Raw genomic sequence first — 27190 nt, forward strand, 5'->3', positions numbered from 1 at the left:
CTCAGGGATAATTGTCTGAAGCTCAGCTGTGACCGACCTCCTTTAAGCAAAAAATATTCTACAACTTTGTATGTTTGGTAGTATGGAAGGTGTATGTAATAGGGTTCACAGGGTAGGATGATGGTATGCAGAGGAGAAGTTTACTGGAGGTACGCATAGCCATGACCTATTATTCTGAGTGGTAGTTTCTTCTCATCAATCTATTTTTGCAGACTTATTTTGTCTTATTCCCTTTTACCCACTCTCTCTCCTAATCAACCTGACATGCTAGCTATTCCCTGAATAGAACATTACATTTCTTTCCTCCATGTCTTATCCCAGACTGTGCCACATGCCTAGAATGCCCTCCTTCCTCACCGAAGTGTCTTAGAATCCTTAACTTCCCTCAAATCTCAGCTCAGATGTTACTTTTTATCCAAAGTTTGTCCTTATCTCCAATTTTTAGAGCTCTGGTCTTTTCCACTTACCTTCTATTTACTTACCTGTGCACCTATTCCCTTCCTCAACATCTCCCTGAAAACAAAAACTATTTTTCTTTCACCTTTGAAACTCCAATCCAGCACAGTGCCTTGTGTATTGCAAGCATGTCATAAATATTTTTATTCGCATTACAGTCAAACAGAAGTATAATGGGAGGGCAGGGTTTTGAAAGAAATGTTGAAGGAAAGGCATAATAATGATAATGAGACATCATAGTGGATAGAGAGCTGGGTCTTAGACTCAGGAAATCTTGAGTGCAAGTCTCCTCTGACATATACTTTCAGTATAACCCTGGGCAAGTCAATACCCCCAGGAACCTCTTTAAGACTCATAGAACAGCAGGTACTGATATGCATTGGGAGGAGTTTTCTCATGAGGATTTCACCACGCAAATGAAATGATAGGTCCATTCAAAAAGGGGGGGGGGAGAAGATGATAATTATAGTAACTAGCATTCCTGTAGGGCTCTAATGTTTATTAGAAAAAAAAAACCTTTGTTCACAAAAACTATGTGAGGTAGATAGGATAAATATTATTGTCCCTATTTTAAAGATGAGTCAATGATTCTTAGGTGGGTTTCCATTGCATATACATAAATAGTAATGAGCTGTATTCACCTTGACATAAGACCCAATCAGAAAAAGAGGCACATGGATTCTTACAGTACACCAGGATACCATTTAATAGTGTACAAGAGGAAAACATGTGATTAAGAAATATTTCAATTTATAAGATTTTGGGAAAATCCTATTACTGAAAATTATCCTAATGACAAATTGAATCTTCTTCTCCATTGGCTATATTTTCCCAGTTATTTTGGTATTTATGAGAAAGTAAGTTAGGTCAAATAAGGGATATGAAAAGACACCTCAGCCCTCATCCTCCCATACACTTTTGCAGAGGTATAGAATATTACATATAACAGCAGCTTTTTTTCAATGTGTTGGTCGGTTTTGTTAATTTGCTTTCTAGGGGCAAGAGAAAGGGTAGAGATACAAGGGGAAATGTAGATGATATAAAAACAGAAGATGTCAATAAAATATATTTTTCAAAGAAAGTAGAAAGCATTCAGACACATCCTTAATCCGTATGTACCCTGTGATTAATATTCCTTACTTCAAAACATTCCAATTGTCTACTACCTGCTATGATTATGGTTAATCATTGTCTTTAGAAAGTAATCTACTTATGGCAGAATGTGACAAAATATATCTTTTGTAGCTTGGTGTTCCCAAGAAATAGTTCTCTGGCAAGCAGAGCTACCATGTTAGAATATCATTTACTGTGTCATTTAACATTGTGGCCATTAGACCTAATTTCTAAAGTATAAAAATAATAGAGGACATTTCATGATTTGAGTTCACTATCATCTTTCTCCAAAATTTTCTTTTCACTTCCAGTTGTAGGGTGAGCCTATTTGGCCAGCATCATTATTTTCCTCACATATTATAAGTGAGGGATAATAAGGGTAAGTTCCAGTGATATACCAGTACCCAAGAAATATAAAAAGAACCAGAGATCTGCCTGTAATCTAAAGGGAAAATGTTTCATGGGAAATTAAGGGGAAAAGATGGACAGGAGTCCATCAGGATAAGAAGGTGCAGAGGGAGCGACGTCCTTTAACCTGATTTCTAGGAACTTTTTTTTTAATGTTATGACAAGTATATTTCAATATAATTAGTTTCCTTTGTAACCCTATGTCTTTTATTTTACACATTTTAAAGCATTATCGTAAGAAGAGGTCCGTGGGTTTGCCAGACTGCCTAAAAGGTCCACAACAGAAAAGGGTTAGGAAACCTTAGTCTCTAGTAAGTACAAATCGATGAAGTGAAGATAAAAGTAAGACAATAAAAGCAATACCTCTCACAAACATAAAAGCACTGTGATCAGTTACACCTCCTCTGGAAATGATCCTTAAAGTATAAAGGCCTTCATCATCCTTATTCAGGTGGCCAAATGACAGCGAGGCCTGTCCTTCTCCAAAGAACATTTTTGTCCACTTAGATTCTTTCAGCAACAAACCTGGAAAAACATTCAGATTTCAGATTGGCGTCAGGCTATCTATGAATATTTGCTTCTCTTCCCAGTTTCCAAATTTCCCCAAACAAAAAAAGCACTTAAGCAGTAAAGTATCCAGTCTGTTAAATTAATGTTTTAAGTTTAGAAGGGGTTGCTTCCTCATTTTCTCTTTTCTATGACTGAATATAGTTCCATATTTAAAACTTCAGGAACATTCTTTACTAATATTGTAACAAATACATTAATGTAACACGCAGGCTTATCCATACACCCACAGAATCATTGCTAGGTTAAAGGAACACATCGTGGAAAGGAAATTCAAAAGGTTATACAGAATCACTTGTAAGTAGAACTACCATAATATAGCATTTCTAATGAATCATAGCATCATCACAGAAATTAATGAAACAGAACCATAATGTCATATAGCTAAAAAAACATAAAAACATTTCCGTAACACAGAAATAATACCACCCTGAAGAAAAGAAGCCAAGAATTCTTTTAGTGTGTATCTGATATTTATGGTATAATATGCTACACCATGAGAGGAAATATAGCACAATAGATTGTGCACCAGCTTTGGGATCAGGGAGATCTAGGTTTAAAATCCTGCTTTTGATCTATGCTAGCTACGTAACATGAGTAAGTCACCTAACCTCTTGGTGCCCTCAAGTGATTCTCTAAGACTAGAAATTACAGTTGAGCTGACAAGATATATTGGGGATGGGTGGCAAGATTTCCTCACACAGATAAAATCAAAAATATAAAATTACAAAATAAAAAAAATATATCGTATCTCCGTATCTCATTGTTGTTTAAGCACATACACAGAGTTGTACGCACAAACATACATGACATATGCAGCAAAGAAGGTACGTTCCTTGAGAGCTTGGACTGTTTCCTTCCTACTGTCTATTAACTACAGTGGTCTATCACATGTATTTTCTTATCTTCCAATTCCAGTATTTAATGGGTTTTTCCTAGATCTAGAATGGCTTAATATCTTCTGAAGGTTAAATAAGTGCTGCAATATATATTTGCAATGTCGAATTCAAGGCCCTCCCAACCTACTTTGCTCATTTTGTTTCCATTTTTCACCTTTGAAAACATATAAGGTTCTGTCACACAGGACAGTCCATGTGTAGGAGACGGGCTTTTTCTGTTAGTTACCTCTGGTCCTGATGCTGCTTGTGGTAACTTCCAAGAGTTATGAGGCTAGTGAACATAATGTTTTCTACTACACAAATATGTTTTTTTTTTGGGGGGGGGGCTAGGCAATGGGGTTAAGTGACTTGCCCACGGTCACACAGCTAGTAAGTGTTAAGTGTTTGAGGCCGGATTTGAACTCAGGTCCTCCTGACTCCAAGGCCAGAGCTTTATCTACTGTACCACCTAGCTGCCCCCACAAATATCTTTGCTTCCAGAAGTCAAGACTCTACTAAGAAATTTTCCATACAATTGCAAATAGGTAGTTAATGTATACAGATCCAAGCAGAAGGGATTAGGGAGGGGCAGAGAGGAGAGGTTGTGGGGGAATCAGTCATTTCTTTCTGTTGAAAATATAACCACTGCTATAATCTGAAATGAAAGTGTTTAACCTTAGGAAAGTCACTCAACCTCTCCAGAGCTCAGTTTCCTCATTTGTAAAATGAGAGGGTTGGACTAGAATCAGGGGTGGGGAACCTAGGCCTCAAGGCCACATGTGGCCCTCTAGGTCCTCAAGTGCGGCCCTTTGATTGAATCTAAATTTCACAGAACAAATCCCCTTAATGAAAGATTTGTTCTGTAAAACTTGGGCTCCTCAAAAGGCTACACCCAAGTACTTAGAGGGCCACATGTGGCCTCGAGGCCCCAGGTTCCCCATCCCTGGACTAACTGGTCTCTTAAGTTAATTGGGGAAGAAATACATATGTGTGTGCATATGGATACCTGAGCATTGCGCACCTGAGCATTTCCACTCATTAGAAATAAAAGGGAGGGAGTAGAATTGTCCCTTTAGACTCAAACTATCCTAGGCTTTAGGAACAATAATAATAATAATTTGGGGAAAGGGACTTTCTTTTGCATTCCTTCCAAATGTATGACTCTTTCATTAATTCAACCACCAACAACACTATAATCTTTGTTCATTAGCTGTGTATAAGTTACCTGGACATTTGAGCAATTTGCTAATCGACAGATTTTTCCCTTCAAAAACCAATACTAGATATTGAAAAAAGACACAAAGAAAGAAAATTCCTTAATTCCAGCTCCCGAGAGGTTTACAATCTAATAAAGGAACAAATGTTAGAGTAAGCAGTATGGTTCAGGGGACTGAGAACCAGACCTGGAGTCTGAGGACTAAGGTTCAAAACAGGACCCTGACAATTATGACCTAGGACAAGTCACTTTAATCTCTCTAAGCCTCAATTTCTGTATCCATAACATGAGGGGTTCTACTAGCTGACCTTCAAAGTCTCTTCTTACTCAACATCTATAATCCTGTGACCTTAGAAACTTTGAGATTCTCCAGGTGAATTGCCTATTTCCACATAACCATAGCCACAAAGATTGACATGATGTGTGGGTCAGATTCACCCAGCTCCCATGACTGTCAGGAAAATAATCACCAGCACAAACTGTGTATCCAAAGAACTCTACAACCTGATATATTTACCTGATGAGAATGTTTCTTTGTGTTACAGAATCAGTCTAAGCTGTAACTAGGTGCAAACAAGTCCTTAATCAATTTGGGAGAAGTGAAATACTTTGAGCTACTAAATGAAATCAGATGATGATACCTAGCCAATGTATTTGCATTGGCTGAAATAATTAGACAGGCTTGGGCCTATGCATATCAAATAAGGGATTCCAGCAGTGAGCAGAGAGAGTTTCTGAGTGCTTTGAAGAGACAGTTTTGTACCTTAATGAAAGGGTATCTAGAAGTGGGGGATAAGGCCACAGGGAGTGTCATCTCTACATAGACCATGTCATCCAAGAGTCTAGCCCACTAGCCAGGAACTGAAAAAGGACAAACTAGAAACACCAAGACAAGGGAGCTTTCAGATAGCTGGATTTCTTCAGGGCAAAGGGAATTGTAGCTATGGACTCTACAGAGTCATCAACACTCAGAGCCCAGAAAAGAATTATTCTTTGGGGAATTTCCTAAGTCCCCTATGAAAGGAGACAAGGATTTCCATTACCAGAAACCAAGCTTCACTCTCTAGCCACATGAGATCTTTGAGCTTGAGCTTATTTCTCCCCATACTCTACTTACTTATGGGTATGCCACCATTTTGAAGTGATGATGTTTTGTATGAACTTCTTAATATACCACCTCAGACAATATCCCTTTCTTTTTTTTTTTTAGGCAATTGGGGTTAAGTGACTTGCCCAAGGCCACACAGCTAGTAAATGTCAAGTGTTTGGTCTGAGGTCGGATTTGAACTCAGGTCTTCCTGAGTTCAGGGCCGCTGCTCTATCCACTGTGCCACCTAGCTGCCCCGACAATATCCCTTTCTAAGAGCTAATTAGGTCAGAGTAGCTGGTAAGCTATGGGTAAAAGATCAGATAGAGACTTGTGATCAAAAGAGCTAGAAAAATAGACCTACTCCCTCAGGATTACCCCTAGATTCCTGAGAGGAGAAGCAGACATTGCCTTCTAGAAAACCAATCTGCTAGAACAAATGGAAATTTGGAGAGTAAACCCCTAGGGAATGTTAAAAAAAACACTTTAATGTTTACAAAAGTACTTTACTTACAACAAACCCAACTTCCCCAGATTTTTATCAGAGAATATCTTACTTTTACAAATGTCTTCTAGCTCACTAAAATATATAAAAATAAAATTCCACATGTACGTAGATAGTAGACCTCTCCATTCAGTTCAGCATATATTTATTTAATGCCTGCTAAAGATTAAGCACAAGAAAATCTGCTTTGAGAGGTCATAGCTGATGAACATAAGGAAATGGACATTGTAAATGATTTGCAAATGGTCCATGCTTCTGTGATGGTTGTCAATACAAAAAATAATAATAATAATAATAATAATACTCCTGGATATTTTTTCCTGCTCATGGAAGTTTCTCATCTGTACTAAAGAAAAAGACTGGGGTTTTTTTTCATTATTAAAATTTACAGCTGATGTTCACACTAAACTAGGACCAGTTCATGGTTCATCATTGGCACTGAGTTTTTTAAGAAGTCAGAACGTTTAAGGTTTTTAAAACCAGAACTATGAATTGAGGCCTTGATCTGTGGACTGTAATGGTTTCATAATTACAACATCAGCAGCAGAAATAATATCCAAAGTGACTCTGAGTCAACCAAAAAGAGTGGTTTTATTGTAAATACTCAGTTTGTTGGGGTTTTTTCTTATGTGACTGCTTTAGTATGATAGCCTCAGAGAGTTGATCCATTTTAAATTGTGTCTTTAATATCAGATTTCCAATTTGCATAGTCCATTTCTCCATACTTTTTTAAAGGATTTCACTCAACTGACTGACATTGCCTCTGGGGTTTACTTTCCATCAAGTGGCTTGCAGCTTATTAATTTTAAATGGTAAAAATATCCTCTTGCATTTTAATGACTAGGAACAAACCATAGACAATTGTTCTTATAGGTTTGCATTTACATAGCAAAATCTAAAAGACCTGATTATGAACAGTTATGATGGGCAGCTTTTATGGCCAAATCACATTCAAATATCACAGGAATGTAACTGAAAGTGGAGGGTTAAACTTGAGTAAATTTTCCTATAAATACATTCTACTCAAATTGATCAAGGTTAATGAAACTTCCTTGGAATCTGAAACCCAGGCACTCTCCACCTAAAGTTGAAATTTCAAAGGTTGATCTCAGTATAATTTTAGGTATTACAGAGATTTTTCCTGTCCAAATTCCATTTCAGTAAATTATGCATTTTTTTCTACTCCTCCAGCCCCCACCAAATTATGCTAGAGATCCAGGAGGATTTTCCCCTCACATAGACAACCTTATATATTTGGTATGAAATTATTGCCATGTTTATAACTATCCTAATAAGAAATCCCATCTGGTTAGGGCATCCTGAACACTTGCACTTTTGTGTCTCCTCCCCTTTGCTCATATTGCTCCTCCTCTCTGGAAAAAAACCCTTCCCCATATTGAAACCTGTGCTCATTTAGTCTGGAATGACTCCATTGTTTCCAACCTTTCTTGTCTTCAGGTGTCAACCACAGAGGCCAAATGTACTTTGGTCCGATCCCCTTGTCCTTTGCATTACCTGCTAACATGCACATAGCCACATGGGCTTTCATCTCATCCCCTTTATCTCTCATCTCATTTTCCTACGATGCATGACATTGAGACAGTAGCTAAGAGCAAAGGTCCATTGCCTTTCATGAACAGGTACCTATCAAGAATGTCTTGCTCTTAATTTGAAAAGTTCTCTATAAAAGGAGTTGGGTGATGAATGTTGAAATTGTGGTCTGGCCCCATTCAGTGCACTTTTTACTTGGGTGTTACAATTTTCGTTGTTATTGTTCATCATTTCAGCTGTGTCTGACTCTTTGTGATCCCATTTGAGGTCTCCTTCACAAAGATATTGGATATTCCTTTCCAGATCATTTTACAAATGAGTAACTGAGACAGAGTTAAGTGACTTACCCAAGGTCACACAGCTAATAAGTATCTGAGACCAGATTTTAACTCATAAAGATAAGTTTCTGACTTCAGGCCTGACACTCTATCCACTATACCATCTAGCTGCTCTGAGTGCTACAATAAATTCCTTTAAATTTTCTCTTCCTGGGTTTGCTTCATTACTAAGGGTGAGGCCCAAACAAAGATTTTTTTTAAAAAACCTCTACTCTCCACTAAATAAAATATTACTGATTGTGCAGTGGAAAGAGCACTGAATTTGGAATCCTAAAATCTGGGACTAAAACTTGAGTTTTCCATTTAATACATGTGTGGCTTTTGCCAAGTAATTTAACTTCACTGGTCCTCAATTTTTTCATGAAGGTTGGACTATATGCCTTCTAAGGTCCCTTCAAGCTCTATATTTACAGTCTTATGACCCAGTTTTCCTTCTCCATGAACCCTTCCTGGAACTCTCTAGGCTCTAGTGCTTTCTTTCTCTCTAAAATACTTATTATCGAACCATATTGAAGTCAAGAGGACCTGGGTTCAAGTCTTGCCTCTCATACATTCAAGCTATGTAACCCTGGATAAGTCTTAGTATTATAAGCAATTCTCAAAGACTATCCAGAGAGAACAGGTGTCAATTTGCACTAGTTGAGGGATTTTTCTTACCAAGACTTCCCTATAACCCCCCTCCAAAAAAGGGGAGGTCTAGTAGTACATAAAGCAGTATTTGGAATTGTGCTCATACCATAGAACAATGCTCTGCACATAGTATTTCATAATGAATGGAGGAATGTGCTAACCAAATGACAGTGATGGCAGTAGTAAATATTTCCTTCAAATATCTAGCAGCAACTCAGGAACAACCCAAGAGTGGGGCAGATTGCTTTTGATATTCAAAAATCTGCAAGTAAAGGATACTTTTCCTACTACTACTATGCCAAGAGAAACAACGGTACAATTGACACCTCTTTGGCTCAAGGCAGCTGTCAGGGAGATATTCTTCTTAAGTAGCAACAGAAATTCCTTTCTGGGAACCCATCTAAATTCAGAGTCCCTAAAGTTAACTTGTCAACAATTCCTTTAGCTAACTCTCAAGGTGAATTACATTGCTGCCAAATTCTGTCTAGTCATTCAACATAGCTTTGGCTGCCTTCAGCTAATGGTGTGGTCAAATATTTATCTGAAAAAGTAGTTTTAGAAAAGGTGCTGCAAAAATCAATGCAAATGAATCACTTTTCATTTCTATGCATAGAACTTGGAGATAAGTGAGAAATTGTCCAAATAATCTCCTTTCTATAGATTTACATGTTCAACTTTTAAAAAATATATTCTTACCAAAGTCCTTTTCTGATTCCTCAATATAAAGAGGAGGCAATACTGGGCTCTCAAAAACTGTGAAAGAGAAGTGAAAGCTATGTGGTCCTACTGAGTTGGAAAGGCATTAAGAATAGACCATGGGATGGACTATCATCTAAGAGCCAGGCTATCCAAAGCCAGAGATGCTTGTCACCAAAGAGTTGGCCACCAGAAGATGTCTGTTGTTAGAGGAGACGCCCATACTAGCAAAATCACAGATTTCCCAAGGACAGAAGTAAAGGTACTTACTATCTCTATACCATTCAACTCGAGGTTGGAGTCTTTTCAGGTCAGGAGTAACCACCAGAGAGCACTTGAGAGTAACAGTTTCACCTTCTCTTTTAAAGGTGACCCCAAACTTCTCCAGAAATTGAACATCAAAATGGGTGTAAGGAATTACAGATGACAAGGGCACTGCAAAAATGAGTAACAGGCATTTGTAAGAATGACGGGCAGTCCAGGTAGATTTTTAAAGCAAAAGACATAAGCTATATAGTTTAGAATATTGTATTTCAGTGTTAATTATTACTTAAAAGTATGATCTGCTACCTTTATAGGAGTATTTAAAAAAATACTACTTCTAAAAACTAGGGAAACATGCAATTGTCCCTCAATTACCTTTTCTAAAAGATGGGAACAGAGAACGGAGTGTAAGAGAGGTTATTTGATGTAATTCATGGAAAATCAACCATACTGGGAGGCAGAGACCTGATTCTGCCACTATCTAGTTAAATGACCTTGGGCAAATCATTTAATATCTCTGGGACTTGGTTTTCAGGATTTGAAAAATAGGTAAATTCTAAGGGCCCTCCATAATCCCCACAATTAAGATAATCCCCAAATCAATTAATTTTTATTTGGCCTATGAATATAGTCAAGGGGATACCCTAAGACACATTCAAACATTTGCTCACTCACCATTTCCTCATGTATATTAAACATTTGAAAACCAAAAAAGTGTTATGTGAATGTCAGCAAAGTTTATGAGTTGACAACCTAAAAGCCTACAATAGGATAAAAAAGATCATATGAAATAAATTTAAAAGGGACCTTAAAGTCCATTGAGTCCAACCCTATCATTGTATTGCTGAGGAAATTGAGGCACAGAGAAATTAAGTGAGTTGTTCAGGGTCATACAACCAGTAAAATGTCTGAGGCAAGATTTAAACACAGGTCTTCCTGACTCCAAGTCCAGTCCACTAAACATCCACTATGCCAAGCCATTGGTAATTCATCCAGGTATGACTTAGAATTGACAATGTACAAAGCCTATATTGCAGCTCTAGTGGATAATTTTTACTGAATATCTTTTGGTTTCAGTGGAATTGCTACTGAAGTATTCTGCGGAAGCACAAGATATTTTACTTCAGGCTCTTCACATACAGACCCTTGGTTTGTAATACACAAGCTGTGAAATTGGGATAACCATTGTAAGCAAATACAGTCATTTCTACAAGTAGAAGCTAAATTGTACATAGCATATAGGTGGTCTCTCACTCTTTTCATTTATGCCAATCTTGATCTTTAGATGCTTTCCCACTAGGCCACAGGTAACCTTTACAATTCATAAAAATTACCATGTTAGTCTGAAAGATGGTTGCTCAAATTTCATGGGTTAATAAGGGGGAAGTTATTCATGGGACTTCGCTAAGAACAGATTTGGCTTAACCTAACTTCTTAACTCCTGTAGGCCAACAAAATCCAAGAAATATATAAATAAGCTGCCCTAGACTTAGAGTAGCCCACAATAACAAACCAAGAAAAATACCTCTGTCTGGTCACCTCCTCCTATATATATGATGTTTTCCCTTATTTGAATGTAAGTTTCTTGAGAATGGGGATCATCACATTTTTTGCATTTCTATCCTCTGTACTTAGCATGAAGTTTGCCACATAATAAATACTTCATAACTTTTTTAATTTATTCATAACAGTATTGGCCTACCCTATCAAAAGCACGGAATAGAGATTTTGATTCAAACATGCTAACATGAATCCTTTTGTCTACAGGGATTTTTTTTCAGTTCATATTTTTAAGAATCACTTAATCCTGTCTTTCACAGGGTTGGGAGAAAAAAAGCTAATTGAATCTTGGACTGCATAAAACCATCTTTGAAAAACTTTGGAAATATACTCACTATTTGATATCAGATAAAATGTTGACTTGTAAAATAATTATTTCTATACAGCATCTAACTCCTTTCCCCCCAAAAAAGGAAAAACAAAACACTTACATCCAATGGGGAGTCCCACAGAATGGTATGGTTCTTCTTCTCCTCGGAACCCTGAAAAATATTTCATTGATGATTGTCAAAAGCAAACAGGAAAGGAGGAAAAAATGCATGCTTCTTCCCATTTTAATACTTACTCCTAACAACCACAGCAGCATTGGTAGAGACTTGTCCATGGACATTGGTTGCCACAGCTGAGTAAGTTGCAGTGTCATCAAAATTTGCTCTGAAAAAAATTAGAGAACAATCACAATAAAACAAGTGTTAGAATATAACATAGTCCCATCAGCTAATGATGAATGGATCACGTTGATGTACAAAATGTGCCTGGAGAGTGAAGCTTCTGACCTATATCTTTTATACTAATGAATGAATGATAAATTTAAGGAAAAAAATGCCAGACATATTTCACATGACAAAGAGACCCGTAACATCAATTATAGACATGGACAACCCTTTCATCTTGGCCAGTGGTGTGGTTTTATTCTTGACAAAGAAAGACAGTGACACAGGCTTGTTAATTCCAAATGGAAAATCCAGATTATGTTCTAGCTTTTTTTTTTGTATTTTAGACTGTTTTTCCCAGACTGTAGGCTGTCTGTGTATGAATGAAAATGAGATGAATGATCATCTCTCCATTTAGAATGTGAACTCCCTGAGGGAGTTTTCATTTCCTTCGTATCCTTAGCAACAAGCACAGTGCTTGGCACATAGCAATCATTAAACATATTGATCATTGACTGCTGACTGTTAAGTGAGTTGCACAGGGTCCTACAACTAATAAGACAGGATTTAAATACTGTCCTTCCTGACTCCAAGTCCAGTTGTTGACTCCTGACTGTTCACTGAATGAATGAAAATATGTACTAAGCCCTTACTATTTGCAAAGCATTGTGCTAAGACTAAGTATACAGATAGCAAATTGTAGACAGTCCTTGCCTTCAAGGAACTAACATTCTAATGGAAAAAGACAGCATAGATAGCAGATTTCCGATCAAATTCAGATGAAAAGGTCCTGTGTTCCTTTAAAGGTACAATGGAAAAGAAGATGGTAATGCCTCTTTATTCATTTCATTTCCACTGATAAAACCACATCAATTTTTGATGTTAAGGGAAGGGTTTACACAGACTAGTGAAAGCTGGGAAACATTTGCAGGTAGGAATATCTCCAAGAATTTTGTACTAATAGACTCATAGTGTGATTGAGTACATAAAAACTTGACACAGCATAGAAATTACTTACAACTAGGTCCAGGACATCCTAAAATGGAGCAATGACTCATTAGGATATAATCATGTTTGTAGTAGTGAATTTAGTAAATAGCTTCCTTGGGTTTTTGAGTATATGTCTGTGCCTATTTTATTACTAGTAGTAATAGTTTGCAATTATATAGAGTTTTCATAGTTTATAGAGATCTTTCTTTGATCAGCACTACATAGCCTTCAGTGGTCAATAATAACAAAAAAAGGAAAATCTGCATACCTTACTATAGTATCTCAAATACCATCATTTTACACAAAGCCCTTGCTGAACCTCTGTCAAAAAAAAATTACCTTGTATTTGGTTTGTATGTATATTTTTCTATGTATTGACACATGTACTTGTCTCTCCTCTAATAGAAGCCTTGCAGAATGTCTGTGGTCTCTAATGATTTTCCCTCACAGATCTCAAATAACAGCTTTCTTTGTACATCTCTAAAGGATTTATCTTGTGATGTGCGTGATCTGTAAGGACAAAGATGACTTCATTTTTGCCTTCATATTCCCAGCATCTAGCATAGTGCCTGATACATCATATGTACTTATTTAAAGCTTATTGATTGATGGATGGCCATAAAACCTTCCCAAACCAACTGATACAAAAGGAAGAAGTAAGCAGGTTTTTAGAGAAGACAAATTCAGGCAGACCTAGTTACAAGGTAAGACAGGATAAGAAAACAATATGCCTTGAGGCTCTGTGATTGAGCTTACTGCTGAAAAGTTTGAGGTGTTCCTGAAAACAAATACTGATAGGCATTTCCAGTTTGTGATGGACAGTGGCAACTGGTAAATCATCAAAATCCCAAAGGGCTTAAAACACTGTCTGTGAGAATTCTAGTTTCCTGCCCCCTGTAAGATCCTCATCTGATCAGGGTTGGAAGAATCTAGTTCAGTTCTACCTCTCTGGCACCCTTATTTCCTGGATTGGAATGTCCACCCACACAGAATGTCTTCTGGAACTTTCAGACCCATCGCAAACTCAAGCATCCCTTGCATTTTGTAAGGGTTTAGTTTTCATCCCTGGATGACTCTGCGACCCTCAATGTAGTTGAGTAACCTTCTGGTTTCAAAGATATGGCCCTACTTATTCATTTTGTCATTTACTGATACATTCAAATAGACATCTACTCAGTGTCTACTATGAGAAAAACAATACACCAGATGCAAGGGGAAGAAAAAATTGTAGATAAGACCATGAATTCCTTGAAGACAGGAATTGCTTCACTTTTTATCTTTGTATCCCCAAATCTATCATAATGCTTGGCACATAGTAGGCACTTAACAAATGGTTTTTGATTGGTTTGCCTCTGCCTTCATGGAACTTCCAGGAGAAGAGGAAGGTGACACCAGCAAAGATAATCATTACAAGATAAATCCTTTAGAGCAGAGGTGGCAGACAGACTATACTGCCTGCAGGCAGCATGAAGCCCACAACACTTTTGAGTATGAAAAATCACATTAAAATGTAACAAAATTAATGAAAACACCTATAAAGCACAGACAATATTTTAAAGCTGAGTCAATATGCAACCCACAAGGATCCTTCCATATGGCCTAGTGATCCCAGTTTCTATTTGAGTTCAACACTACTGCTTTAGAGAGGCACAAAACAAATATGATGAGTTCTGGGGAAGAAGGTAACTAAAGACCATATACACAGAGGAAGGCTTCCTGGAGGAAGAGGTGGCATTTGAATTGAGGTTTTAAAGATCCCACGACCTCACCACCATAATCTTGAATGATTTACACATAAGAATATAAGTGATCATGTTGAAGTAGCTTCCACCACCCATACAATATGGCTATGGGATAGTCTTCAAGTTTACAGTCTGCCTAGAATGCCAACTGGAAAAAGTGAGAGCATTCTAGCCCTTATTTTCTAAGACTAATACTATAGAACTTTAAAGAACCTTAGAAAATCATTCAGACCAAGCTCCTCATTTTACAGAAGAGGAAACAGGGTCAGAGTGGTAAAGAGATTTGACCAATGTCATCTCGTCATTAACTCTCAAGTCACAATTTGAACCCAGGTCTTTGGATTCTAAGTCTAGTGTTTTTTCTTCTTGCCATACTATGTGGATTCCTATATAATATAATGCTCCCAGAGGAAAGAATTGAGATACCCTTATGGTAGCCTTATTAAACTCATTTCTGCCTTAGTTCTACCTGGAGTAAAAAAAAAAATTGTTTTGTTACCCAAGAGCACATGGTATCTTAGCACACAAGAGGAATAAAGTCTTAGAGACCTGTGCCCTCTACTAAGAACTTCCTTGCTTCTCTCATGGAGTTTAAATGCAGATCTGAAGTGTCATTGAAAGCCATCTGCTCTCCTTTAATTGCCACAGCTCAGGGGAGAGATTTGGTGTGACAGGTAACCAGGACCTAAAGCATACAAGGGTTTAGAAACCAAGGTCATCATCTGGTTGTTCTCCTTGAAGAAAAACTGGCAGCAATACAAAGTACCACTGTAGCCAAGCTCCACTAGAAAGCACCTTGCTTTGCCACTAATTTAGTTATACTGCTGGCAAAATCATTTCCCCAGGTACCTACTGATATGCCAGCTCTCTCATTATGACATAATAAACTACAATGCAGATGTTAGCTTTGTCCTCCAATGTGGTAATAACTGGGTTCCATGATATTTGAAGTGAAAGCAATCTAAGAGGTTATTTAGCCCAATTCCCAATTTTACAGGTGAGGAGAAGCCCATAGGTGTTAAGTGATTTGCCCAAGAACACATAGGTGGTAACAGACATGAAATTTGAACACAGGCCATCTGATCCAATAAATATTTACTAAGCAGTTATGCCCTGAATATAACTCTGTGCTAGGAGCTAAGAGAGATACAAAGTTTAGATAACATAAAATCCATATGCTCATGAAGCTAAAATCTTGGTAGGGGGACAGACACATTCACAGACAATTGTATTACATGTAAACACATTACAAAGTTTAAATTTTCTGTTGCTGCAAGAGGGAAAGTAGATGATATAGGGGGATCAGGGAAGGTTTCATAGTGGCAGTGCTATATGAGTTGGGCTTTAAAGGACAGATAGGAATTCAAAGATGAAGAAAGAATATTATTCACAGAAGCACAGAGTTACAGAACTTGACAGTTAGAAGTTGGATTCAATAACTCTCACATCAAAATTTCAAAGAGAGGAAAATGAGGTATGAACAGAGACTATGGACCTGGAAAAGCAATGATTTGAATGACTTAAGATCATGGTGAACAATAGATTCAGGGGGGTGGGGGGTTTGAGACAGAGGAAGAGACAGAAGAATGAGAGGTTAAGGTTCAATAGAATAATGACATAGGTCAGGACTGTGAGTGATGATGAGATGAAAAGTGTGAATATTCCTGTGTGTGGCTGAAGAAGAGTCAAGATGAAGTTCATAGGAACTGAAGATGTTGATAAACTAGGTGTCTGAGGGAAGCTGTGAGATATATATATATATATATATAAATATATATATATAAATCCCCAATCTGAGTCAAGGAAGACTGACTTAGATACTGAAATCACTGAGAAAGGAGGGAGTGCAAACTCGGAGCCAGTAGATAATAGTCATCAGGATCTGGAAACAGTGGCATCTCTAGAAAGAATAAGCCACAAAGGGAGAGGGTGTATCAATTGCATTGTATATTAATTACTAACAGCTCTCATTAGCAGTGCCTTATAACCTAAGGATAGGGACTATAGCTCTGATTTCATTGGTAAAGGGAACTCTCAGTAAACTCATTATCATCAATAAACATTTATTAAGCACCTACTATGTACCAGGAACTGTGCTAAGCACTGGGGATACAAAAAGAGACAAAAGATAGTTCCTATCCTCCTTCTACTAATGTAGGTTGATACCTTCTCTGCAACTTACGGTCTTAGAGAGGCACCTAGCACTGAGAGGATAAGTGACTTACCCAGGGTAATGAAGTCAGTATGTGTCAGGGGAAGAACTTGAACCCAGATCTTCCTGGCTCTGAAGCTGACTCTCTATCCATTATGGCACACTGCCTCTGTCTTAAACTTTATGACTTATAAAAAGGAATTCCTCATTATGTCACTTTTGAGAAGTCAAGGTTTAAATGATCAGATATCTCACCACCTAAAAATGAGCTATAATTCTACAATCATCACTAAACAAGTCCCTAAATGATAATATTCCATACACAGAATACGAGCTATTATTATCGCCACTTGATAGATGAAGAAAATAAGTCAGAGAAGTTAAATGACTTGCCCAGGAATACATAGCTAGTAAATGTCTGGGGCAGGTTTTGAATTCAGTTCTTTCTGAATCCAAGTACTACATTCAATGGCAGTATGGGATATTCAATAGAATTTTTTGCTTAGAACTAGAAAAACCTAGATTCAGATCTCACCTCTGATTCTGATTGTAAGGTTCATCACCTATAAAGTGGGGATAGTTATACCTCTTTTATACACTTCACAGGCTTGTAGTCAAGCTTAAATGAGATAATAATAGTATGTAAAGCATTTTTTTTACCCAAAAGCTTCTGCAAATGGAAGCAGCTACTAGTCCTACTAACATACTCTATAAGAATAAAATGTTAAAAGTAATTTGGCCTAGTGGATAGAATACTGGAGTTGGAGTCAGGAGGGCCTGACTCCCTCTAAATACGTTCCTGGACAAGCCACTTAAACTATCTCAAAATCAGTTCCCTTATTGTAAAATGGGGCAAGGGGAGCAGAGAACAGCACCTACCTCACAGGGAATTGTATGGATCAAATGAGATAGAATAATATAAAGCAGGGGTGAAGAACCTGTGATTTTGAGGCCACATGTGGCCTTCTATGTCTTTGGGTGCAGCCTTTTGACTGAGCACAAGTTCTACAGAACAAATCCTTTTACTAAGATGATTTGCTTTGTGAAGTTTGGACTCAATCAAAGGGCTGCATTTGAGGACCTAAAGGGCTACATGTGGCCTAAAGGCCACAGGTTCCCCACCCCTGATGTAAAGCATTTTTAAAACCCTAAAGTGATACCTGTCATCTATTATCAAGTGTTATGTAAAAGTAAGCTATTATTACTGTTGTCATTTATACCTCAAACAACTAGCAAATTTCAGCTTCTATTTTCACAGAGTTGTTATGAGCCCCCTTCAAAAGAGTATAAGATTAGAATAGAATAAATTCGAAAGCTAAACAAGCGAAAAGTTCAGAAAGGGGACCAGTGCTGCTACTGATTACCTCTAGGATCTTGAGCAAGGCAGTTCCTCTCTCTGATCATCAGTTTCCTCAAATGTAAAATGAGGGAGTTGAGTTAAATTATGTCTAAATTTTCTTCAAATTCTTAATCCCATGATCCTAGCATCATCTGACCCTTTTCTCTTTGCTGAGCACCAAAGAAGCCATAGGAATACAATGAATAAGAGCTTTCTACTCAACTTCCCCTGAAATATTCAAGCAAATAAGTTACTCTTTAAGAGTTCTAAGGCTTGAACATTTGTAATCTCACTATTCTTCACCTGAGGATATAGAAAAGGAGCTCAAGAAAATAGTGGTATATGTGCTGAACCAACAGATATTTTATATTTACTTGTATGCATATATGTTTCCTCTTTCTGTATTCCCCTCCCCACAAGAATATAAGCTTCTTGAAGACAGGAACTGCTTCATTTGCGTCTTTGCATCCCCAAAGCCTAGCACAATGCCTAAAACAAAGTAGATGTTTCATAAATGTTTTTTGATTGATTAAGGGAGAAGGAACAGCGCTAGACCTATGTTTGCATGGGCCAACTGCCTATTATTCTCTCCCCAACCAACCTCAGAGACTCAAATTCCTACCCTTAGAGTTGCCATCAGGAAACACATTCATTTTAATAGGGTTAAGGAATAATGCTATAAGCAAAAGATGGCATATTAGCTGGCTAACACATTAGCACTGATTAGCATGTTTCAGTCCCCAATTGGCACTCTTGCCCCTGAGCCAAAAGCAAACTCTTGAAGGAATAATACTGAAGAACCAATGGGCTAAAACATTGGGAATACTTCAAGCATCTTTTAAGGAGGTGGATAGCTCCTTAGATATTGCCTTCATGAGAAGAATTATGAAAGAACAATGGTAATACTTCAATAAAAACTGAAAAGGCTGACCTGAGATTAAAAGCACTAAGAAACAGAAAGACTTATGCAATGCAGAGGAGGATCAACTCTAGTATTGATAAAGATTGATCCATCTCCAAAAGCAGTCCATGACCACTAAATGATTAATTCTACACATTTAACATCTATTCTTTTTGGTGGGGGTTAAATTAAGAAATGGAAAATGTATTGTTACTCTCTGTATTAAATAAAAAGGGATTTCCTTTTAAAAAATCCAAGGAAGAAGAGAGAGTAGGGAGAAAAAAAATAAGAAAAGGTACAGAACATGGGTTATTGCCACATTCCTAGCAGTAGCCAAGGACAGAGAGGTCTGAAAGAGGATAGAGTGCACTGGAAAGAGAATATGGAAAGGAAGAAAGGTCACAAAAGAATTTCTTTACTTGATATTTTTGCTTAGTACACTCTGAGAAGGAAGGTTCACTCCCACAGAAGCTTCCTTTGATATATTATATTTCTCCTCTCCTTCCTCTCTTCCTTAATACAGTCTGCAAAACAGAGTCTGTTTGGGCATCATTTATGCTGCCAGAGATAAGCACTGGACTCACAATTTTGGTCTAGCCCTCACTTTAGCCCATAGTAGTTAAAATTTGATACAAGAATACTAAGATTCAAGTCCTTTTTTTAATATATACTGCCTGTGAGAACATGAGGAAGTCACAATCTCTCAACACTTTAGGCAACTCTGTAAGACTAAGTTTCAGTGATGGTGCCAGCTTGTGTGGGTGCAGGGAGTTTCCTCCATATGCCAATATCAATATACCATACAATCGTGGGTCTAGTCCATATCCCTGCCCCTGTCCTTGGCCCTTACTCTATCCTTTGAGAATTAGTAATCTGCTGATTAAGCAACTGTTTTATTTCCATTTGGACAGATGCCCAGGAAAGGTTCTTTGGTCTCTATTTGTGCAGATTTATTTGAGGCTCTTTTATAATCCCAGAGATGTAGCTAAGACAAACTCTATGAGAAAAATTGATGTTAATTATTATACCTGTGTTAAAGGAAGCATATTATGAAGAGATTTGCAAAAAGCAAAAGTTACTAATTTAGAGGTAGAAGAAGGTTCAATCTTTTCAGATTTTGAGCTGTGTCACATTATGTCATGCTTGGCTAAAATGAGAATTTTAGTATTAAAGGCTAAATACAAAGTGTAAGAATATTAACCAAAGTAATAGACCCAAAGCTACTCTACATTTGTAGAGTAGGAAGTTATTAAAACTATTTGTACTAAAGACTTCCTAAAAACATGAGAACAAACAAAAATTCTTTGAAGATTGGGAATAATTTTATGAGTCCCAAGAGAAAAAACTTAAGAGCATATGAAATAGTGTCAATTACAATGTTAAATTGATGTGATTATGCTTCCTTTTCGGCACTCCAAGAATTTTTCCACCATAGCCAAAGGATATTCATAGGAATAAATGTCACTCTTGCATCAGAAGGAAAAATTAATTCTCTCACTAGCAGGCAATGGGAGCCAACACATTCCAAGCCATGCAAAATGGCCACAGATCAGATGGACTGTAGCTCAGCAGTTTGGTATGAACAGCTGAGAAGAGCCCAAGAACTAGTGATACTCACAGTGATTCTATTTCTAAAAAGTATTATCATTTCATCTGCTCAAAACTGCAAAATGTTTATTAATCTTGAGGAGAGAACACAGAGCACAAAGCTGCTGTGGAGAGTTTCCAGTAGCCTTTCAGATTTCTTCAATTAAATATCTGTTCAGCCACCAAATCTAATATCAGATGGAAGTTTCTTGCTAGTAATATACAGTGTTTTAAAGCTCAGAAAACTGAATAATTTCATCCATAATACAATATTAACCAATTTCACATAGAAAATTCATGAGAACATGGAACAGACATTTATATTTTTATTATTTTGTAAAAAATTATATTATTTTATTTTTAAATAAAAATATAGAGACCTCAAATTTTAATGTTTCATAAGAAAATTATTTCTGTATATTTTTTCATTATTTGTGCTATTAGAAATATTATTAATTTTTGAACTGAAAAGAATGACGATCAGTTCTACTGGTGGCAAGGAAACAGTTGAAAGAGTGACTTGCTCAAAGTCATATAGGTAGTAAGAGTCAGAAGCAGGATTTGAACACAAGTTTTCTGATTTTAAGTACAACACTCTTTCCATTGCACCATATTGTTTAGTGTAAAAGGAAGCACTTTTTTTTTACTACTTTCACAAAAAGAAGAACATTGTGTTTGGTTGTGTATAATTCTAAAAAGAAATGCATCATGTGGCCCTCAACAAGAAATAAACTTTCCTAAAAATAGAAAATGAGCTTATTCCACACCCACATCCATCCTCAAAGGATGTTGGATATTTTCAACCTAGGATTCATCTTCTCTAGTCAAAGTTAATAGATTTCATAGAGCAATGGAATCACTGGCCAACAGATGCAAAAGACAGGCCTTGGGCACCCTTTTTAGTTTACCACAATGAGAAGAGTCTTTTCTCTCCCACCCCCAGTTTCTACTTGAACCCATAAATGCTGGACAGCAGTTTCTACACAATACTGAAAAAAGTGTGTGAGTGAAATCAAAAGGCATACTTAGCTGGATTCTTTGCACCTGTGCCTGGTATTTCCTCATAGTATTCAGGGTTAGAAGGAAACTTGAGGATCATTATATTCAAAAACCCTCATTTTACCTATGAAGAAACTGAGACCCAGAGAGCAAAGTGACTTAACCATGACTGATCACACAGATTGTTAACTACAAGAGGATGGATTTACACTCAGATTCTGACACTAGATGCATTGTTTTTGTTTTTGTTTTCAGCTATACCTATTCCCTACATCAAGTATTTTTTTGAGATCTGTCTGAAGCGGTGAGGGCAAAAGACTTCCTGCAGGGTTGACTGATTCTCAGGTTACAAGGGAGAATTTAGGAAGGCAAATGAATGAGACAGAAAAATGTAGGGAAAAAAATAGAAAGATAGTAGGAGAATAAGGGGGGGAAAGTGCCAGAAGAGTAAGGAGGAGGGAACAAGGAGAATAATAGACTGTCTTCCAGAGCGTATGTTGGCAACTTTAATTCAATTTGACAGACATTAAACTCCTACTGTGTCCAAGTCATTGCCCTTGATGCTTGAGAAAGACAAAAGTAGAATTACATATTGCTCATGCCCTCATGGGGCATATAGTCTAGCAGAGTGATAAGATATATATACAGATTTATTGTTACAATAGCTAACATTATTTGGCAGGTGCATTAGAGGAGAGCTAAATAAAGAGATAGGTGGAGGGAATCTTGAAGGTAAGAATCAATATAAAGAAATGCTAGTATCCTAGAGAGATTGTTTTTAATACATTTGGGAAAACTTCCTTTTTCGTCTTGAACCTGAATGTTTTATGGGATTAAAAAAATTTTCAGGATGTACTGATTTGATTCCCTCACATTCAACACTCATAAAGGCAACATCGAGAATTATTGAATACATTTATTTAAATATTCAATGAGGAGGTGGAGCCAAGAAGAGTGAAGGCAGGGACTCATCTGAACGCTCCCCCAAACCCACCAAATACCTTTGAATAATGACTCTAAACAAATTTGAAAGTGGCAGAACCCACAAAAAGACAGAGTAAAACAATTTTCCCACCCAAGACAACTTAGAAGATGGGCAGGAAAGGTCTGTTGTACCAGCATAAGAGAGGAACACAGTCCAGCACAGTCACAGCCCCAGCCCAGCAAACCAGGAGCAGGCTTCTGGATGACTGAGTCAGTGGCAGCAATGGTGGTTTCGAGATCTCTCAGCCCAGCAATAGTAAGGAGATCAGACAGTGTATCAGAAGGAGATTTATGGGAGTCCTTTGCTGGCACCACAGACAGAACTCTGTTGCATTGTCTATACTTGGATCTGGGTCACAATCCTGGGTCTTAGTTCCAGTTCCCCTAGCACATGTAGCTTGCAGGGGAGCAAGGACCCTGGTCACAGTTCCAGGGTTGAAAAGAGTGTTTGTGGTTGCTCACAAGCCAGTGAACAGTACAGTAGAGTAATAAACTCACCTCTCCCTAGATCATACCACCTTGAAAGAGCCAAAAACTTGCAGGTCCACAGAGTTACCTCTGAAAATAGATGCACAAAAAATCTGAAGCTTGGGACAGTGGCCTTCCACTTGGGAAATAGAGCCCCACTTTAGCCTAGAGTTAGAAGTCAAGAAATAGGTTAGAAAATGAGTAAACAGCAGAAAAGAATTCCGACCATAGAAAGTTACTATGGTGACAAGGAAGGTCAACAAACACACTGAGAAGAAGACAACAAAGTCAACATTCTTGCATCCAAAGCCTCCAAGAAAAATACGAATTGGTCTCAGGCCATAGAAGAGCCCAAAAAGGATTTTAAAAATCAAGTAAGAGAGGTAGAAGAAAAATTGGGAAGACAAATGAGAGTGATACAAGAAATCATGAAAAAAGAGTCAACAGCTTGGTAAAGGAGGCACAAAAAAACACTGAAGAAAAAAAATCTTAACAAACAGAATAGGTCAAAAGGTAAAAGAGGTACAAAAACAAATGAAAAGAACAATGTCTTGAAAGGCAGAATTGACCAAATGGAAAAAAGATATACAAAAATTCACTGAAGAGAAGAAAGTAGAATTGGCCAGATGGAAAAAGAGATACAAAGTCTCACTGAATAAAATAATTCCTTAAAAGTTAGAATTGGTCAAGTGGGAGCTAATGACTTTATGAGATATCAAGAAACAATAAAATCAAACCAAAAGAATGAAAAAATAGAAGAAAAAGTTAAATATCAAATTGGAAAAACAACTGACCATAGATCTAGGAAAGATGATTTAAGAATTATTAGACTACCTGAAAATTATGATCAAAAGAAGAGCTAGAAATTATCTTTCAAGAAATTATCAAGGAAAACTACACTGATATTCTAGAACCAGAGGGTAAAATAGAAATCAAAAGAATCACCAATCACCTCCTAAAAGAGGCCCCAAAATGAAAACTACCAGGAATATTATAGCCAAATTCCAGACCTCCCAGTTCAAAAAGAAAATTCTGCCAGCAGCCAAAAAAAGAAAACCAATTCAAATATCATAGAGCCACAGTCAGGATAACACAAGATTTAGCAGCTTCTGCATTAAAGGATTGGATGGTTTAGGATAGGATATTCCAGAGAACAAAAGAACTAGGATTACAACCAAGAATCACCTACCCAGCAAAACTGAGTATAATTCTTCAGGGGGAAAAAATGGTAATTCAATGAAATAGAGGACTTTCAGGCATTCCTGATGAAAAGACCAGAGCTGAATAGAAAAATTTAACTTTCAAATTCAAATATGCTTCAAGAGAAGCATAAAAAGGTAAATAGGAAAGAGAAACCATAAGGGATTCAATAAAGTTAAACTGTTTATATTCCTACATGTGAATTTGGAACTCAAAATTTGGAGAAAAAAAAGTTAAAATTGTTTTTTACATATAATTGACAAAAAATAAAATATCAAATAAGAAAAATAAAACAAATATTCAATGAGCCTCACTGTAATCCAATTATTTTTACAACAGTTTTCAGATGACTTATGGTGAAACTTTATTTGTATATGTATGTTTGTGCATAGAGATAGACGATAGAGACAGATAAATATAATGATGGTAATAATAATAGCAGCTAGAATTTATATAGCATATTAAGGTTTACAAAACATTTAATGCATTATAATTTTCAACCTGTTTTTATGTATCTCCTTGTCAAATGATTCTAACAGCTACCCCCTAACAAAGGCAAAACAGGGATTATTATACCCATTTCACATTATTATCCCCATTTTAGTGGGACTAAGTTAGTCAATCAATAAACATTCATTAAGTGTCTACTATATGTCAGACACTTTGTTAAGTTTTGGGGATTCAAAAAGAAGAAAAAGATACTCCTTGCCCTCAAGAAGCTCACAATCCAATGAGAAAGAACAGTCATGAACGTTTATCCCATTTACAAAATAAATTGGAAATAAGAAAAGCTCAAGCTCAGACAGCTATTAAATGTCAGAACATCAAGAGTAGAACCATGGGTTTCTGATTCTTAATCTTGGACACTTTGATTACAGTACACTTTAAGTGAAAATTAATTTTTAAAATACTACTGTTAAAGCTCCTTGGCCTAAGAAATCTGAATAAATCTTTTGTGCACTGAGAATTTTTCAAAAGAACTCTTCCTGGGACACAGGAGTCAGCTAAAGTTTCAGGACTAAACAAATTAGCTCCATTTGGAATCCATTGTGGTTTTTACATTGCACTGTCATTGTCTCCACTTAAACTATTCAAACCTTTTGTTCACAGAATGGTGTCATGACACAGCTGCCCATTGTACATTCCTCTGGCCTCACACCCAGGATGTTCAAAGAGGACATGCTAGCACCAATTAAAGTTACTACTGAACACATTTAAAGGTACAGAACAACACTCCCTGATATTTGGGCTCTGATATTTCCTCTATTTCTTCCCTTCAACTTCTGTTAATTATCCAATGCTAGGAAGCAAAAAAAAATATATATATATATATATGCTGTTCACGTGAGTATCTTACCTATTTATCTCCAGCGTATGCACTCCATAGCTGCTTTCAATCCTATACTTTCCTGGTTCACCTGCTTGGCAAATCAAACTATCATTCTTATACCTAAGATATAGAAAAGAGATTTGTTTTAAAAATTAGTAGCATGGTTTTTTTTCAGCTTTTAATTCTGCCCTCTCTGTGGCCTTGCTGATATTATAATGGCATGCTTTTAAATATCTCATATTTTTAACTACCTGAAAAATACACTACTAGAAGTAAAGCACATGTTATGCTTTTTAAAGCAAAGAAACACATCTATGGCTAACAGAAATGAATCACCCCGATTTACAAATGAGTTTTGTTCCATACAAGTAATTTGAAAGTCGGGTCACATTCTTCTATAGAAAAAATGTTATAAATGGTAGGTAGGTTCCCAAGCCAGCCCCCAAAAACCTATTTAATACAGAGTATAACTGAATAAACTGCTTAAAAGTAAGGATCATTTCATTTTTTGCCTGGCACAAAGTAGGCACTTAATAAATGCTTGTTGACTTTTGTGTGTTTGTGTGTGTATATTTATGTAGGTATACATATATGTAGGTATGTATATGTATACATACATATATAGGTATATCTTTCTGTAGATATACAAATATTGTGTATGTGTGTGTGTATATCCATGCCCAACAGGATGGCAATGGCTAGAGACATAGTAGGTGTAAATAAATTGTAGTATGTTACCAAAGATGACTTAAACATAAATTAAAAGTCAGGTGACAGATATCATCAGAGATTTGAATGACCAGAATAAGAAGTGGATTAGTCATGCAGGAACAATGAAGAATAACCAACCACCAGTTTACATCCTGCACTGGTGTCCATGAAACTGTCAGATGTGGAGGAAGTTTGTTGGAAAAATAATCACATCTTCTATGCAGGATTTATGTAAGAACCTGGATAATAATTGGATGGGAATAGAAGGTGTGCCTGGTTTGCACTGTTCATGGGTAAAGGGTGTGACCACATTTAAAATGGCAGGTTCACAGAAGTATGTAACTGAATAATCCTATTTATAGCAACATGGAACCTAAGCAACTTTTACATCACTGTTTCTTCACTGGATCACAGACTCAGAACTGGAAGAGAAGAAAAAGTTATCTAATCCATCCCCCTCATTCAATAAATGAGGAAATTGAGCCTAGAGAATTCTTAATTTGCCCAATTTCATACAGGCAGAAAATGGCAAATCTAGAAATTAAGCCTGGCCCCTCTGATTTCAAGTACAGCACTACTTCCATTGCATTGTTCTTTCTGTATTCCAATTCTATATGCCAAAAACACATTTTTCCCTATTGCAGCCCTAATGGAAGCAAGAGTGGGAGATTTGAAGTGCCCCACTTCTGCACTGGTCAGAGTAAAAGTGGTATTTTGGAAGTTCTGAATAACTTTTAATGGTTCAAGTAGCTGGCTTCAGTAAAGGTTGGCAAAGGCATTAGTGTCAGTCATTGTTTACAGATGGAGACACTGTGACTCACAAAGTGGACAAGAATGACCTAGAGTCATAGAGGTATGTCTGTGA

General features: G+C 36.9%; 1 protein-coding gene across 1 annotated transcript in view; it reads right to left on the minus strand.

Moving 5' to 3' along the window:
• Positions 1–27190, minus strand: part of MYOM2 (myomesin 2) — a 160563-nt gene that overhangs the window by 106026 nt on the left and 27347 nt on the right. The window contains 5 exon segments of the mRNA XM_020973014.2: positions 2341–2502; positions 9716–9880; positions 11701–11751; positions 11835–11923; positions 25642–25734. Of these exon segments, the coding sequence (XP_020828673.1) occupies positions 2341–2502; positions 9716–9880; positions 11701–11751; positions 11835–11923; positions 25642–25734 (560 nt within the window).

This window comes from Phascolarctos cinereus, unplaced genomic scaffold (assembly GCF_003287225.1).
Source record: "Phascolarctos cinereus isolate Bilbo 61053 unplaced genomic scaffold, phaCin_HiC Scaffold_2;HRSCAF=192, whole genome shotgun sequence".
NCBI classification, from domain to species: Eukaryota; Metazoa; Chordata; class Mammalia; order Diprotodontia; family Phascolarctidae; genus Phascolarctos; species Phascolarctos cinereus.